Below are 17263 nucleotides of genomic sequence, written 5' to 3' on the forward strand. Positions count from 1 at the left end.
TCCTGCAAAAATTCCATCCCCTATTCCCAATTCCTCCGCCTCCGCCGCATCTGCTCCCACGATAAGACATTCAACTCCCGCACATCCCAGATGTCCAAGTTCTTCAAGGACCGCAACTTTCCCCCCACAGTGATCGAGAACGCCCTTGACCGCGTCTCCCGCATTTCCCGCAACACATCCCTCACACCCTGCCCCCGCCACAACCGCCCTAAGAGGATCCCCCTCGTTCTCACACACCACCCCACCAACCTCCGGATACAACGCATCATCCTCCGACACTTCCGCCATCCGCAATCCGACCCCACCACCCAAGACATTTTTCCATCCCCTGTCTGCTTTCCGGAGAGACCACTCTCTCCGTGACTCCCTTGTTCGCTCCACACTGCCCTCCAACCCCACCACACCCGGCACCTTCCCCTGCAACCGCAGGAAATGCTACACTTGCCCCCACACCACCTCCCTCACCCCTATCTCAGGCCCCAAGATGACATTCCACATTAAGCAGAGGTTCACCTGCACATCTGCCAATGTGGTATACTGCATCCACTGTACCCGGTGTGGCTCCCTCTACATTGGGGAAACCAAGCGGAGGCTTGGGGAACGCTTTGCAGAACACCTCCGCTCAGTTCGCAACAAACAACTGCACCTCCCAGTCGCAAACCATTTCCACTCCCCCTCCCATTGTTTAGATGACATGTCCATCATGGGCCTCCTGCAGTGCCACAATGATGCCACCCGAAGGTTGCAGGAACAGCAACTCATATTCCGCCTGGGAACCCTGCAGCCTAATGGTATCAATGTGGACTTCACCAGCTTCAAAATCTCCCCTTCCCCCACCGCATCCCAAAACCAGCCCAGTTTGTCCCCTCCCCCCACTGCACCACACAACCAGCCCAGCTCTTCCCCTCCACCCACTCCATCCCAAAACCAGTCCAACCTGCCTCTGCCTCCCTAACCTGTTCTTCCTCTCACCCATCCCTTCCTCCCACCCCAAGCCGCACCTCCATCTCCTACCTACTAACATCATCCCACCTCCTTGGCCTGTCCGTCTTCCCTGGACTGACCTATCCCCTCCCTACCTCCCCACCTATACTCTCCTCTCCACCTATCATCTTTTCTCTCCATCTTCGGTCCGCCTCCCCCTCTCTCCCTATTTATTCCAGTTCCCTCACCCCATCCCCCTCTCTGATGAAGGGTCTGGGCCCGAAACGTCAGCTTTTGTGCTCCTGAGATGCTGCTTGGCCTGCTGTGTTCATCCAGCCTCTCACTTTATTATCTTAAAGTGGGATCTTAATGCATTGAGAATTTTGGTAACGTTTGATGATTCTGGAACCTTGCCTTTAGTTAAGCAAAGAAATTCAGAAACCTGCACTGTTTAATAGAGAGAAAGGAATTATGATTCCTTCAAGAGCACCTTTCAAACCCATGACCTGTAGAATACAACAGCAGTACATGCATGGGAACACCTCCAAGACCCCCTCCACGTCCACACCATCCCGACTTAAAATTACTTTGCCATTCTTCCTTGGATGTCCCTTCCTAACACCGAGGAAGCAGCGTGCCACTGCATTCTCTAGGTACTTATGGATGGGCAATAAATACAGACCTCACAAGTAATGCATACACATTGTGTGAATGACTTTTTAAAACCATGATCTGCATCTTACAACCTTTGTCTCCAATATTTTAATCAGGTTTACGTTTTTTGGAATGAAAATGCAGAAATACAGTTTCCGGAAATTTCAAAATTTTAAACAAGACTGAAACTTGATGTTAAAAAAATTTACACTAGACATTTGAATGATAGCCAACTATTGAAAACAGCCAGTATGATTCTGACTAGTTTGCAGCTCAGTTCAAATAATATATTAGAAGAATGCTTGGAAAATTATAAGGATAAGTATACACAGTCATGATCAAGTGTTGCCAATGGTTTGATAATTACTTGCAGAGTGAATCTGGTATGATTTGAATTTTTTGTACAATTATTTATTAAGATTCTTGAGTTTTTCTCTTTTATTTTAAATATTAGGAAGGAATCTGATAAATCTTAATTTCCTGCTAAGGTTCCCTGCAGTCCATTTATCTCCCTTTTTGAAGCAGATTACCTTGAATAAATCCAATCATAGACCCTTCACTGTTTTCCTCTGACTAACACACATTTGATGGCTCAATGGCCCTTTCCCATTCCATACTTATCCACAGTCTGCCCAAGCTTCACCCATTATGAATGTGTAACAGCAGCAGTCATCCAGGAGTTGCCACAGTGGCCAGCAAGACTACTCAAGTAGCCCTGACTGGATTTGCACCCTCCCGATACAAATCAGCTAAAATCTTCAATCCTCTTGTTCAATTAGTGTTACTTGATGTGTCAACTAAAAACGAGCCCAGTTGAGTACTTAGCATAGAATTTTCTCTTTAGTGTTTTACCAGAAGAGTTTGATAGGGTGCATCAGTGAAGATATTTCCTCTTATGACAAATGCAAAACTAGAGCTAACCATGAGAGAGTTCCCAATAAATACAGTGAGGAATTCTGGATAAATAGCTGCACCCAGCAAATGGTTAGAATGTGGAATTTGCTGCTTCAAGGAATGATTGAGACTAATAGCATTGGTGCCTTATGACAAGTATATGAGGGAGGAATCAGTAAGGGATCCAAATGTTATGGGGAAAAGGCAGGAAAGTGAAATTGAGGATTAATTGATAAGCCATGATCTTATTGGTGGAGCAGATTGGGATGGGCTGAACAACTACTTCTGCTCCTCCACCTTAATGGAAGGACATGTTGATAGGTTGATATAAAGTAGCATAGGAGGAAATCTGTGTGGAGTATCAGAAAAGACTACTTTAGCCATATGACTTGTTCATGCATTGTAAATGATATGGAAAGGTGCCCCAATTTATTCCATATGGGGTATGTGATCAACTTTAGCAGATTTTCCTTTAATGATCACATATTGCAAAGCACTGAATGCCAAAGTTTAAAATGCCCCCTTGTTCCTGTAACTTCAAATATTGTGACTTATTTTGACTTTGATTTCTGTACAAAATAAGCTTAAATATTGCCTTTCTTGTTAACAGACCAAAGGAGCTGTCATTAAAAATCATACTGATGGCTTTAGACCAGCTGAATCGATCCAAGTTCACAACACTAACTGGGTCTGTTTTGCCAGTCTGCAGTCTGCCGTCTCCAGAACCCTAGATGAATGATGTAGAGAATGCATTGACACCTTGTGCCTACGTCAGAAGTCATGTAACACCAGGTTATAGTCCAATAGGTTTATTTGAAATCACAAGGTTTTGGAGCTTTTGTCAGGTGAAGGGGCAGCACTTCAAAAGTTTGTGGTTTCAAATAAATCTGATGAGCTATAATCTGGTGTCGTGTGACTTCAGACCTTATCTATCCCAATCCAACACTGGCTCTTCCACATCATGTTGACCTTATGCCTAGTTTTAAGAGAGTCTAATTGTTATTGAAGAATGAGGGTATGAGCTTGATTGTATTTCTGGGGGTGAAAGCTTTCAGATTGTGTATTGTCTTAACTTGAAACATTTGCAGAATTGCTTTCTGGAACAATTTTGCACAAAGATTTGAATTATAGGATGATGGAGCACTGACTAACACCTGGCATTCTCAATAACTCCCCTTTCCCCCAGCACGTCTTCCCCAAATCCCCAATTTAAATTGAAACCACACATCAAGAAAAATGTTCAAATTTGCGGCAAATGACTCCATAGAAGAAGCAAAAATTTAAATGAGCGTGTTTAATTATTTTATAGCTTCTACTTGACACTCACTCTCTGAAAACGGTTCTGCTTGATCTTCCTTCGATTGGTTCTCAAGTCATACGCAAGGCCCCAGCAAGCTATACAAAGATTGTCGTCAAAGGCATGACTCGGGCAGAGATGATTCTAAAGGTAAGAAAATCCGGCTCTGTGTATGAAATGTGATGTAGCTGGCTGCTGCAAATCCCTCGCAGTTTGGGAATCTGAAATGTTAAGTTTACTAGGTAATATCTTGACCTCAAATACTGGATTTTTGGGAGTGATTGGCCAGTGGTCATCTCAGCAGGTAACACTTTATTGGTCTGAGCAACCATTCGAATGAAGTGATATCGTCGCGGAAAATCCGTCCCATGTACTCCATTGTGTTTTTCGTATAGTGTACAATCTTTGAGTGGAATGCGCTAACTGAATTGTTCATGGTTGTTGGAAGAGTTGTCAAGCAGCACTCTACAGCTGCTTATGGAGAAACTTAGGTTCTGGCAGCATCTGTGGAGCAAATATAATGCACCAGCTCTAATGTGACTGTGTCACTTGTTTGAGTTGCAGGAGTACGGACGGGGGCGAGGGAGGGAGGGAGAGAGAGAGAGAGAGAGACATACATACATGTGTCTATTTGCTGACTCTTCACTGCTGTACCCTTATCTCAAAGCATTGCAGACAGATTTGTGGTGATCTGCAATGCTACTATTGCAATAAAGGATGTTTCTTTATGCAGAATTTTCTCCACAGATGCTGCGGAGTTTCTCCAGTTTCTGTTTTTGGTTCAGATTTCCAACATCCACATTTGGTTTATTCTAAGGAAATAATACTGTTTTTTTCGAGCGCAGCAATATAGCTGCAATAGGGCTGTTAATATACTGCTCAGATAATATTATCAGTTGCAGAGATGGAATCATTAGAGGCTAGGCTAATCTGTTTATTAACTCAATCTACTTCAAAATGGATCAGTAGTACAAACTGAAGTGTCCCATTTGTGTTGTATTATTGGTTTAGAAATGGGTTTTAAAGATAAATTTTGTACAGGCTATTAGGTGGCCAGTGGTATCAACAATGTCAGTGCAAAGTTTTGGTAAACTCCATGAAGCCTTGACTAGATATTCCACTGCACCAACAGATAAAATGTTTTTGTAACCTGATGGCTCTAAAACCAATCTCTCTGGGGAAAACTTGTTGCTGTTGAGAAGAAAACAGAATTAATAGAGCTCATGTTTTGACAGAAGTGACAAATGGATGGCCACGTGGGCAGCTTGAGGTTTTGAATGTGTCTTATGTGCAGGAGAAAAGCTAATTCTCGTTTTTGTACTTTTCCTTGTGCGTGAAGTAGAATGTTGGAAGAGGAGAACATCTAAAGTTTGTGTCACTTAGATGGACAGTGAAGTGTTGTGAAAAATTGAAATTAGGGTATCTTTTTCCAATCTTTGTTTCATGTCTGCATAACCTTTTCTAGTCATGGGATGAGTTGGAGACTTGCTCCTATTCACCCCATCTCCCCAACAATCCTCCTGTTTAGCAGGATAGTGAGACGTGACTCAACTTGTTATTTTAGGGATTTGGTTGATTTACATTCATTTTCTTTGCAGTTATACTTGACTGAAAGTGCCATGTTTTTGTACCCCGTCTGAAAGTTGCTTCATTCTATTCCCAGCTGTAACAATTTAAGAAAGTAACCTACCAAAGGAAAATTCACACAGTGCTTCAGAGTAAACCAGTGTCCTGTCTTGAAATACTGATAAGTTGAGGTGCTTACTAAAGATTAGAGTCTTTTCAAACCCATAGCTTTTTAGTATTGAGCTTAGTAAGTAATGAATGGCACTAGGAAATCCAAACAGTTCGTACCTCAAAATACATGTGGACAGGAAATTCCTGCCTGCAACCAGCTACTTGTTTTTCTCATTGCAAAATTGTAAAATTTAATGTTGGAACATCCCATTAACAAAAAGAAATTCAAATGCTTCACGTCATTGCTTGGAAGAACGTAAAATGCCACAAGATTGTACGTTACTCAAATAATTGAAAACAATAAATGATCTGCTTTACTGTCTATTTGTAAACTGTATTAGATCACAGCAGAGATAATGGAAACTGCAGATGCTGGAGAATCCAAGGTAACAAAGTGTGGAGCTGGATGAACACAGCAGGCCAAGCAGCATCTTAGGAGCATTCCTAGGATGCTGCTTGGCCTGCTGTGTTCATCCAGCTCCACACTTTGTTATCTTAGATCACAACTGATGTGACTGTTTTTTAAATAGGGGACTGTCAGTTATATCAATTTTTTTATAAATAAAAATAACAAATAAGGCAAAAATCTGGAAATAAAGAAAAAAAATGCATGTTTGAAAAGCACAGTGGATCTGTCAGCATCTATAGAGGGCAGGCAGGTCACTGTTGCCAACCCTTTGTCCGATTCCTCATAATACCACTGATTTCTGTTTGTCAGGATATAATGCAATGTTCCGTTAACATTGTCAAAACAGTTTATTTCCTCAATTAAATGCTGCACTTTTGTGTGTGCTTTATGATTCAGTGAAGCAAGCTTGTCCCTGGACATCAGGACACTTTGTCAAATTAAGCTTTTTACAAACAAACAACATTGGAAATTGCTGGAAACGTTCAGCAGGTCTGGTAGTACCTGTAGGAGACAAAGCAGAGTTCACGTTTCAGGTCCTGTGACCCTTTAGATTTGATTCTAGCTGGGAAATTTGGCTATAAATGCTAAAAATGGGTTGAGGAAAGTAAATGATAGATGGAGATGGAGCCCAGTGAGAGAGAGCACAGACAAAGGAATGGGAGAATCAATAGGGGGTGGGGTAAGGGTATGGAAGAGAAGGTGCTCGGGCCCTAAAATGATTGAACTTGATATTGATTCCTGAAGGCAAAGTACCCAAGTGGAAAATAAGATGCTGTTCTTCCAGCTTATGCCAAGCTTTTTAAAATTTACTCTCATATATGCACCAGTTCAATAAGGAATCCCTTGATTTCATCCTAGCTTTTCCTTAGGCTCTTTATACCATTTTAGATTTTCAAAGAATCTTTCAGTCAACTCAGCTGAAAAGGCTCCCCAGGTAAATGTCCATTGAGGATGTACTCCAGGTCAGATCTCTCCTACTGCACCAACATGTCTCTGGCACTTTCTCTGTATCCCATTTGAGCTCCTCCCACATCCATGTTCAGTCTGCAAATGTAATTTGAGCCCACATAACATACTGTCTGTCGTGTACCCTCTCTAATGTGATCGTGTCACTTGTTTGTGTTGTTGGGATAGAGAGAGACATGGGTCCATGTGCTGACTCTTCAAATGCTGTACCCTTATCCCAAGGCATTGCAAACATATTTGTGATGATCTGTAGTATTACTGTTGTGATAAAGGTTCTGTTTTTTGCCATATAAATCCAAGTTCAACTGAGATGGATGTTGCTATTCTGTGATAGAATTAAACAAACAACAAATATCAAAGCCCCTTCAGATGGCCTTTTCAGGTTGATTAGGCAACACTTCTTTAAAAAAAAGGTAACATTTAAAAATCAGAACCCATAAACACAGCTATTAGAATAATGTACAGGAAAATACGTACTCTAGTTTAATTAGGTCAGAATATAGAACAGAATATCCTTTTATTGTCAAGTGTACTCTGTTCTAGGAGTGAAGTGAAAAGCTTTTACAATGTCTGTTTCCTTATGTCAACATCTTGGATACTGAGGTACAATTCTTGGATAGCAGTGGAATAAAAACAATTGCATTACTTTACAGAATTGAAAAATAAGTTTAAAAAATAGGACGTCATTAAGGGGCTGACATTAATGTAAGGCAGGAAATTTCAAACAGACATTACATTGTAACAGCTCAGCTCAGGACCTCTACACTTGGTCTGATTGCCACACCAGACCCCAGCCCAATAGCTATCCGCACTCCACTCCAAACCCCAGTCTGCTCCATAACGGCGCTTGGCTGCTCCCGGGACTGGTTGCCCACACGCTGCTCCAGGGCTCACGGACAATGCAAAGGGGAGAGAGGAAGAAAAAGGAAAAAGAAAAAGAATGGGTGAACCAGGAGAGCTCCGACAGGAGCGTCCTGCTCTGCCACCATCTTGCTGCACTCAGTAATCAAAATCCATCTACTTTTTGCATCTGATCTATTCTCATCCATGCAATAGTTTCTCTATCCCAATAAAACATCCCAGATACATGGGTTGGATTTTTCTGCAAGTTCATTCATGGCCTGCACTAAACCCAGATCAGTTCAGCAATCATCTTATCTGAAAAGTGTGGTGCTTCAGCCATCTTGTACTCCAGTATGTTTAATTCCTCCTAGACCGTTCTAAGGATGTCATTCTTTATTCGGACAATATGCAGAAGAGAAAGTAGTGAAATTCAATAACATTTTTTCGATCCTGAATTATTGTTTGTTTCTGCTGAAGGAGTGCTAAAATAATTCCATGCCGTCACAGGATCTAGTTTTATACCTGTGTGTTTATCATTAAGTGTAGTATCCTGAATTCCTGTTAATCCACTAAGGTTGAAATTGTGTATCTTCTGTTCTCTATTTCTTTCCTCAGCACGTAGATCCTTTGTGGTGTTATTTATATATAGAAAGGTTTGTGTAGTGCATGTAGAGATGAAGACAGGGATATCCTGCCTCACATCAGCTGCACTTCCTGACTAGAGAGTCATTCAATGCAAGCACACTAATTAAATTTTCTGACTCCATTTGCTGCCTGGAAGTCAGAGGAATGAATATAGCAAAAATTATTTTTTGTACTCTTCAAACACTGATATTTTTCTGAATGTTCAAACTTGACATAATTGAACTTGTCTAATTCATCAAGTGTCATCCTGATAGTTGAATTGTAATGAGTGTTGTCAGGTTGAATTATTAAATCAGAAGTTTCAAAAGGGGAAAAATAAATAATGAAGGCTTAACAAAATGAATAAAGTAATTTTAAACTCTGTCAAAGGATTTTACTGATGCGGAATTTCTCACAAATCTTACTACTTCCCCTATAAACGTACTACAATGAATACAGTCATTTGGCTCATTGCGTCTGTGTTGGCCCTCTAAAACAGTTATCCATTTAATCCAATTGCCCTATAGTGTCCCATAGAAAATTCCTTTTGAAAATCAGTATCGATAACGTCCAATGTATTGCTTTGTAAATGTATTCTGCTTTCTTTGCAAAACATGTGATTATATTTGTCAGGCACAATTTCCCTTTCACAAATCCTTGCAACAAGTCTCTTCATTAACCCATGCCTTTGTAAGTAAGTATCAATATATCCAGTGTTAGCACTCTGACTCACTTGTTAGAACTCCTGTCACTGATTCACAAGGATCACGGCCAATTCCACTTCAGGCTTGAACACACAAGTCAAGACTAAAACTCCAGTGCATGCTGATGCTGGGGAGCACATTCTTCAGATGAGGCGTTAGACCTATTGTGAAAGATCCCACAACACTAATTTGAAGAAAGGTAGAGTGGATAACCCAATACTCTCCTTCATTCAATGTCACAAAAACAGATTATCAGTGCATTATCACTTTGGGGAATATAGAACATAGAACACGACAGCGCAGTACAGGCCCTTCAGCCGTCGATGTTGCGCCGACCTGTGAAACCAAACTGAAGCCAATCTAACCTACACTATTCCATTATTATCCATATGTTTAAGCACTGACCATTTAAATGCCCTTAAACTTGGCGAGTCTACTACTGTTGCAGGCAGGACATTCCACGCCTTTACTACTCTGAGTAAAGAACCTACCTCTGACATCTGCCCTATATCTATCACCCCTCAATTTAAAGCTATGTCCCCTCGTGCTTGCCATCTCCATCTGAGGAAAAAGGCTCTCACTGTGCACCCTATCTAATTCTCTGATCATCTTGTATGACTCCATTAGGTCACCTCTTAATCTTTTCTCTAATGAAAACAGCCTCAAGTCCCTCAGCCTTTCCTCGTAAAATCTTCCCACTATACCAGGCAACGTCCTGGTAAATCTCCTCTGCACCTTTTCCAATGCTTCCACATCCTTCCTGTAATGCGGCGATCAGAACTGTATGCAGTACTCCCAAGTGCGGCCACACCAAAATGTACAGCTGCAACATGACCTCATGGCTCCGAGACTCAGTCTGTCTACCAATAAAACCTAACACACTGTACACCTTCTTAACAACCCTATCAACCTGAGTGGCAACTTTCAGGGATCCATGTACATGGACACCGAGATCTCTCTGCTCATCCACACTACCAAGAATCTTACCATTAGCCCAGTACTCTGTATTCCTGTTGCATCTTCCAAAGTGTATCACCTCACACTTGTCTGCATTAAACTCCATTTTCCACCTCTCAGCCCATCTCTGCAGCTTATTTGTGTCCCTATGTAACCTGCAACATCCTTCCGCACTATCCACAACTCCACCAACCTTAGTGTCATCTGCAAATTTACTAACCCATCCTTCTACACCTTTATCCAGATCATTTATAAAAATGACAAACAGCAGTGGCCCCAAAACAGATCCTTGCGGTACACCACTAGTAACTGAACTCCAGGATGAACATTTCCCATCAACCACCATCCTCTGTCTTCTTCCAACTAGCTAATTTTTGATCCAAACCGTTAAATCACCCTCAATCCCGTGACTCCATATTTTATGCAGTAGCCTAGCATGGGGAACCTTATCAAATGCTTTACTGAAATCCATATACACCACATCAACCGCTTTACCCTCATCCACCTGTTTAGTCGCCTTCTCAAAGAACTCAGTAAGGTTTAAGGTTTGGGAGCTTGCTGTGCACAAACTGGTTACAATGTTTTCTACATTGGAAAATTGTCTGCACTCCAAAAGTACTTTATTAGCTTGGAGATGCCCAGTGGTTTGTAAAAATCTTAAATAAATACAAGTCTTCATTTTTTCCATTTTTACTTTTAGCCTTTGGGACAGTTTTTCTTTTTCACAGGATCAAGAAATTCTGGGGAGAAAAAAAATCATTTTGACCACTAGGTCATGACAGTGATATCTACTGCAATCCCACTTTTGTGCTTTTTATACCCCCATGTCCTATCATACTTTTCCTTTTGAACAGTTTACATATTTTCTTCACTGCTTGACTTGGTTTTTGTAGGATTGTATAGTCATATTCTATTAACTCTTTGCATAAAAATGTTCTCATCTAAATCTGCCCTTGATGCACTCTATGAACAGACCTAAATTTATGTAGCACCTTCTGATGTAATAAAAATCTACATTGTGTTTCACAAAAGCATTATCACCTCAGGGTGTCACCTCTGGTTCCTCCTTCAGCTAATGGCACCATAGGCAGATTGATTGGTAATCCATTTTATCTGCTACTGATGAATTTTTTTTTGTGTGCAGTTTGCCCTCTTAAATTATTGTTTCAAAAATTATTTGTTGGCTATGAGAGATGAAAATGTGATGTAGTATTAGTTAAAGATTTTCTTTTCTTAGCACTCAATATAATCATTGCTAGTCATTTGAAAGCCCAACACCAAATAGTTTAAGCTTTGTCTGCAAACTGTTGCAGAGTTTTCCATTGTAATCATTTCTAAACAGGCATTGGCTTGAAGTGCAACTGGAACGCAAACTCTCTCTAATGTGCAGATATAAATCAAAGGAATGGTTGAAAAAATAAAATGGAAGGGCGAGTCTCGCCCTTTCAGCATCAGTGGGATGAGGAATTGATCAGAATTTTTTAATCATTAGTGTTCAGCTGGTATGGAGTGTCTGTTAGACATGTTTAATTTCATGAATACATTTCATTCTTGGGGTTCTTGTCTTACATGAAATCTGTGTGCCCAACATGTTCTGCTGTAACTGTCACAGTACCCATTTATTATCACACTTGGCAAGTTCTTGAAACATTTCTGACAACAAATTATTCTTTAGTAGATGTGACTTACATTGGCAAAGGCAATAATCATTTTGAGCACAACATAGAGTCATAGAGATGCACAGCATGGAAACAGTCCCGCACCAGCCAGATATCCTAAGTTAATCTAGTCTCATTTGCCAGCATTTGGCCCATATCCTTCTAAACGCTGACGGTTCACATACCCATCCAGATGCCTTTTAAATGTTGTAATTGTTCCAGCCTCCCCTGCTTCCTCTGGCAGCTTGTTCCATACACATATCACCCTCTGCGTGAAAAAGTTGTCCCTTAGGACCCTTTTAAATTTTTCCCCTGGCACCTTAAACCTGTGCGATCTAGTTTTGACCTCCCCTACCTTGGGGGGAAAAGACCTTGGCTGTTCACCTTATCCATGCCCCTCATAATTTTATAAACTGCTGTAAGGTCACTCATCAGCCTCTGACACTCCAGGGAAAATAGCCCCTGTCTGTTCGGTCTCTTCCAATAGCTCAAACCCTGGCAACATCTTTGTAAAGTTTTGCTGAACCCTTTCAAGTTTCACAATATCCTTCCTATGGCAGGGAGACCAGAACTGAATGCCATATTCCAAAAGTGGCCTAACCAATGCCTTATTTGGCCACAACATGACCTCCCAACAAGTTTAATGATGTCTTTCCTAAAGCAGGGAGACCAGAACTGAACATGATCACACAACTAGCAGCTAAGTAACTAGATAATCAGTTTTATTCTGATTTATAATTAAACGAGCAGTATTGACCAGGAATCTAGTTAGCTAGAGACACGTCCTCAGTTTATACCTATGGTTTTTCACATGAAACCCTGACTTTTGTTGAGGTGGAGATGTAGTGAGTAGAGACTGAGTTGCCAGGAAAATTACCTGACAGCTCATCCCAGAGTTTCTTTGAACCCTGTCTGTACCTGACTCACAAGCTGCTCTCATAGAGGACGGAGGGGTTGCCCATCCTTTGGTTAAGGAATTGGTGGCTTGTGAGATGCCAAAAAAGTACCAAAAAAACTGTAAAATCAGAAAGTAAAGTAACTAGAAATTCTTACAATTTCAAAAAACGTTGAAATTTATTTCTTGAGAACAAATAGTATTTAGTTATTCAAAATGTTTTTCCAACGGGCTTCGCCCTTTGTTGAAATTCGAAATGAATAAATAGCAAACTCCAGCTGCTGGTCGTTCTTCATCCAAATGCTGTAACTGCACCACATCTTAAGATTCTGTGAAGAGAAAAGTCATGTTTTGTAGACTTTGAAGAAATTATTTCCACATGAGTTGCACAGGATATTCAACTGTAGCTGTCGCATCTGTTTTTACTGTGCATTCTTAATTGGCGAATTTTCAACTGGTATGTCCTTTGCAGGGAACACGGTTTCTTAACGCAGTGATCAAAACCTCAGACTGCAGTGCTTAAAGAGAATATAATTAATTGCATTCTCTCTGTTTCGGATATTTACTTTTGCGTATGATTGCAAATCAGCTTGCTATTTCAAGATAGCGTTTTGAAAATTTGATAACAAATGTGAAAAACATTGGGATACAAGGAAACTTAATCTATTGGAGAAAAACAGGATGAAAATACCTACTATGGCCTCAGAATGTGACACCAATGAGATACTTGTGTTGTTTTACTGTGTAAAATTTAGAGCAAGAATCAAATTATGACATATGTTTGTAAAGGGAAAAGAAAGTGTATGATATATCCATAATCCTTCATTCATGCATTCTAATGTCTCCCTTGCTGGTTCAGTGAATTTCTCCAGGAAGGATCCAGAGTTCATCTGCTATTTAGGCTAAACTGGTTGAATTATCCAGGATGACAATACCACAAGGGAGTTGGCCTCAGCAGAGCTAAGGAAGTGGTAATTTGATCATGGTTTCTGCTGGTCGTCACTGTAGGAGTCCCTAAAGGTAGGCATACTGTCCTCTTAGATGCAGTCAGTGGCCAGTATTCAGCCTTGGGTCGATGTGAGGCATAAATGATATTTGTGCTAGGCGATGACTGTGTGTCAAACAAGGCAACGTCTAACCACTACTCTTGACATTTAGGCCTGTACTATTGCTTAAACCATACCATCAGCACTCTCATCATTGATAAGATACAAATGCACAGAGGCACTGGAGGCACTCAGCAGGTCTGGCATAGATGCTGCTAAACCTGCTGATTTTCTCCAGCATTCAGAGTTTCAGATTTCCAGCATCCTGTGTTTTGTCCTTTATCATTGACAAGACATTTTGCTGGACTAATTAGATAAATACAAGAGCAGGTCAGAGGTTGGATATGTTGAAGAAAGTGCCTGATCAGTTGACTCTCAAATAATTTCTGAGACACAGCTCAGGGCGGCGTTTGATGGCATACCCATACCCCTCGGTTATAATGCACCTTCAATGTCATTTGAGAAAAGTCAACACCATTCCAGACAAAGCAGTCTTCTTTACTGGTGATAATGGGAACTGCAGATGCTGGAGAATCCAAGATAATAAAATGTGAGGCTGGATGAACACAGCAGGCCCAGCAGCATCTCAGGAGCACAAAAGCTGACGTTTCGGGCCCAGACCCTTCATCAGAGAGGGGGATGGGATGAGGGTTCTGGAATAAATAGAGAGAGAGGGGGAGGCGGACCGAAGATGGAGAGAAAAGAAGACAGGTGGAGAGGAGAGTATAGGTGGGGAGGTAGGGAGGGGATAGGTCAGTCCAGGGAAGACGGACAGGTCGAGGAGGTGGGATGAGGTTAGTAGGTAGGAGATGGAGGTGCGGCTTGGGGTGGGAGGAAGGGATGGGTGAGAGGAAGAACAGGTTCGGGAGGCAGAGACAGGTTGGACTGGTTTTGGGATACAGTGGGTGGAGGGGAAGAGCTGGGCTGGTAGTGTGGTGCAGTCGGGGGAGGGGACGAACTGGGCTGGTTTAGGGATGCGGTGGGGGAAGGGGAGATTTTGAAGTTGGTGAAGTCCACATTGATACCATTGGGCTGCAGGGTTCCCAAGCGGAATATGAGTTGCTGTTCCTGCAACCTTCGGGTGGCATCATTGTGGCACTGCAGGAGGCCCATGATGGACATGTCATCTAAAGAATGGGAGGGGGAGTGGAAATGGTTTGCGACTGGGAGGTGCAGTTGTTTATTGCGAACCGAGCGGAGATGTTCTGCAAAGCGTGCGCCCTTTTTAATTGGAGGAGGGAGGTAAACATCAATGTAATCTAAGTTAATAATCTAATCAAAGTATACAAAGCCCCTTCTTCATCTGTCCATTGGAATCAAGTTAATGCACAACATCAACAAGGTTCCTGTGTTTAACAAGAATTAATGTTTACTACAAAGAAGTTAATTTTAATTACAAGTAAACAGCTTTGAAAGGTCAACATACAGCTATACTAGTTAAAACTCAGACTCCTTTGAAAAGCCCTGTACCAGTTAAAACTTAAATCCCTAGATGAACGTACACTTCCAGCAGTTGGTGGGAGAAAATAACTGGCTTGTTTCAGGCTTCAGGTATTCTTACTGCAGAGATGGAGATACACAACTTGCCTTTCCAGATGTTTCAAGGGTTCTCATTGTATCATTCACGCTCTCAAACTAGTCAGCTCTCCTTAGTCAGGTGAAGCTTGTAATTTCAAATAAACCTGTCGGACTATAACCTGGTGTAGTGTGATTTGAGTTTATTTTTCAACCAGAGTAGCAATGATAGGCACAACCTTTTGCCTCACTGTGATTAACTCACTCATTTTTGTTTAATACTAAGGTTCAATTAAACATCAAAATATCTAATTTTGTTGTGATTCATGGATAGAAAATGACTGATTCTCTGCAAACTAATTTACAGTTGGCTTTATATTAAGTTGTTCATATAAATTAATAGTGATTACTTTACTAAGGATTTAACAAGTGCTAACTTGGTGTTGGTTTACTATAGGGGTCTGGCTGGTAGATCTTGGTACCTTTTTCCCCTTACAGAAACCGCTCATCTGCTATACCTTGGACCACTTCCGGTCCAAGTCATCACAGTGATGGTATAGCCCTCATCTTCAAATTTCGTCTTGCTCCATCCTTCTACTGCTCTGAAACTTTCTCATCCTACCTCAGCTTGTTTCACGTCCTCCATTATCTTTAGAACCATTCTTCTACCAACAACCAAGTGTCCCACTCTGGTATTCTCCCTTCTGTCCACCCTTGGCCTCTGCACCAAATGATGTCTCTTTTTCACCATTTCAACTGACTCTGTCTCCTCTTCTCTGAGTCCTGTACTCTGCTGTCCTCCCTTCAAAAAGAACTGGAGTATATTGGTAGTGAATGACCCGACCTTTGACATGTACTGCTGCTCATTTCTGAAGAAGGACCGCGACCCAAAACGTCAACTTGCCTGCTCCTCTGAGACTGCCCGGCCTGCTGTGTTCCTCCAGCTCCACACTGTGTTATCTCTTATTGCTGCTGCAACCAGCTGTGTTTTGCATGTTAACAAGCCGGTTACTAATCTCTCAGCCCCCACTGCACATTGAAGTGGAAGATTGTCTCCGATTGCAACAAATCCATTGCAATAATGTTGAACTGAAGAAATAAATTTTTTTATAGGAATAAATAACCACTTTTTTTCCTTTTACCACAAAGCTATTGCAGATATCCAGTCAGGAAAAGGGGCAGGGAATGGCTTGGTTAGTGATGGCTTTAGATATTTCCCCTCTTATTTACGTTGGCAGGCTTTCACTCTGACCTTGTTGTTACACTGTATACACAACAGGGACATGTAATGAAATAAATCAACATTGCACTTGACAGTATTCCAGGTCTGCGTCTTCAGCTTTTTCTTTGATCTCTGAATCTACCAACCGCCGTAGGAAACTGCCTAATTGTGCTGAAGGTCACTGCTGTGGGATATAAACCGATCAGCACCCTTTGCTTTTCGGTAGCCGGAAAGAGAACTCAAGATGTAAATCGAAAACTACCCCTGTTTGCCCTGACTGCTAGAGGGAGTGTGTAACTTGGCTAAATCCACAAAAAGGACCCCAGGCTTTGATTTTCCAATTTCCATTGCATTAGATGATCGCACCTCACAAAATAGAATGGATGCTTCAAATGGCTTACACTGGGAAAGGGAAAATATTATTCCCACTTCCGATGCTGTTGGAAAATGCATTTGGGTGGCAACAGGGTCACAAAAGGAATCAGCTTGACTGAGTCCCTGTACTTGAATACTTAGGGATTGGAGTAGGCCATATGATACTTTGAGTCTTTTCCTCTATTCAATGGCTGAGCTGCATTGTAACTCCTTGTATCCATTTTTGCCCCATATCCCTGGACACCTTTGATAAAGATTTATTGATCTCACATTTAAAATTAATAATTGAACTAGCATCATTTGGTGTTCTAAGCTGCCTTGATTTGGAAAGGTTTTTCAGACAATGTCCGATAACACACAACTTTATGCTCCCAATCTGTTTCTCTTCATACCTTAAACTTCTAAATTCCTCGAAATATAATTCTAGGACAGAATTTAATGCCGTCCCTGTATGTGTTAGCATTTAATGATGTGGGTGCAGGAGACCCTTCATCTCTGCATCTCACTCCGATTATGTTGTTGGCACAAAAGTAGCCTTCCTGT

The 17263-nt window shown here is 41.4% G+C and overlaps 1 protein-coding gene across 1 annotated transcript in view; it reads left to right on the forward strand.

The window, feature by feature from the left end:
• The window catches only part of vps53 (VPS53 subunit of GARP complex), a 226629-nt gene that overhangs the window by 194207 nt on the left and 15159 nt on the right, over positions 1-17263 (forward strand). The window contains exon 20 of the mRNA XM_059655282.1: positions 3782-3919. Coding sequence (XP_059511265.1) covers positions 3782-3919 — 138 coding nt within the window. The remainder of the gene's footprint in view (positions 1-3781; positions 3920-17263) is intronic.

Source organism: Stegostoma tigrinum, chromosome 27 (genome assembly GCF_030684315.1).
Source record: "Stegostoma tigrinum isolate sSteTig4 chromosome 27, sSteTig4.hap1, whole genome shotgun sequence".
Lineage (NCBI taxonomy): Eukaryota > Metazoa > Chordata > Chondrichthyes > Orectolobiformes > Stegostomatidae > Stegostoma > Stegostoma tigrinum.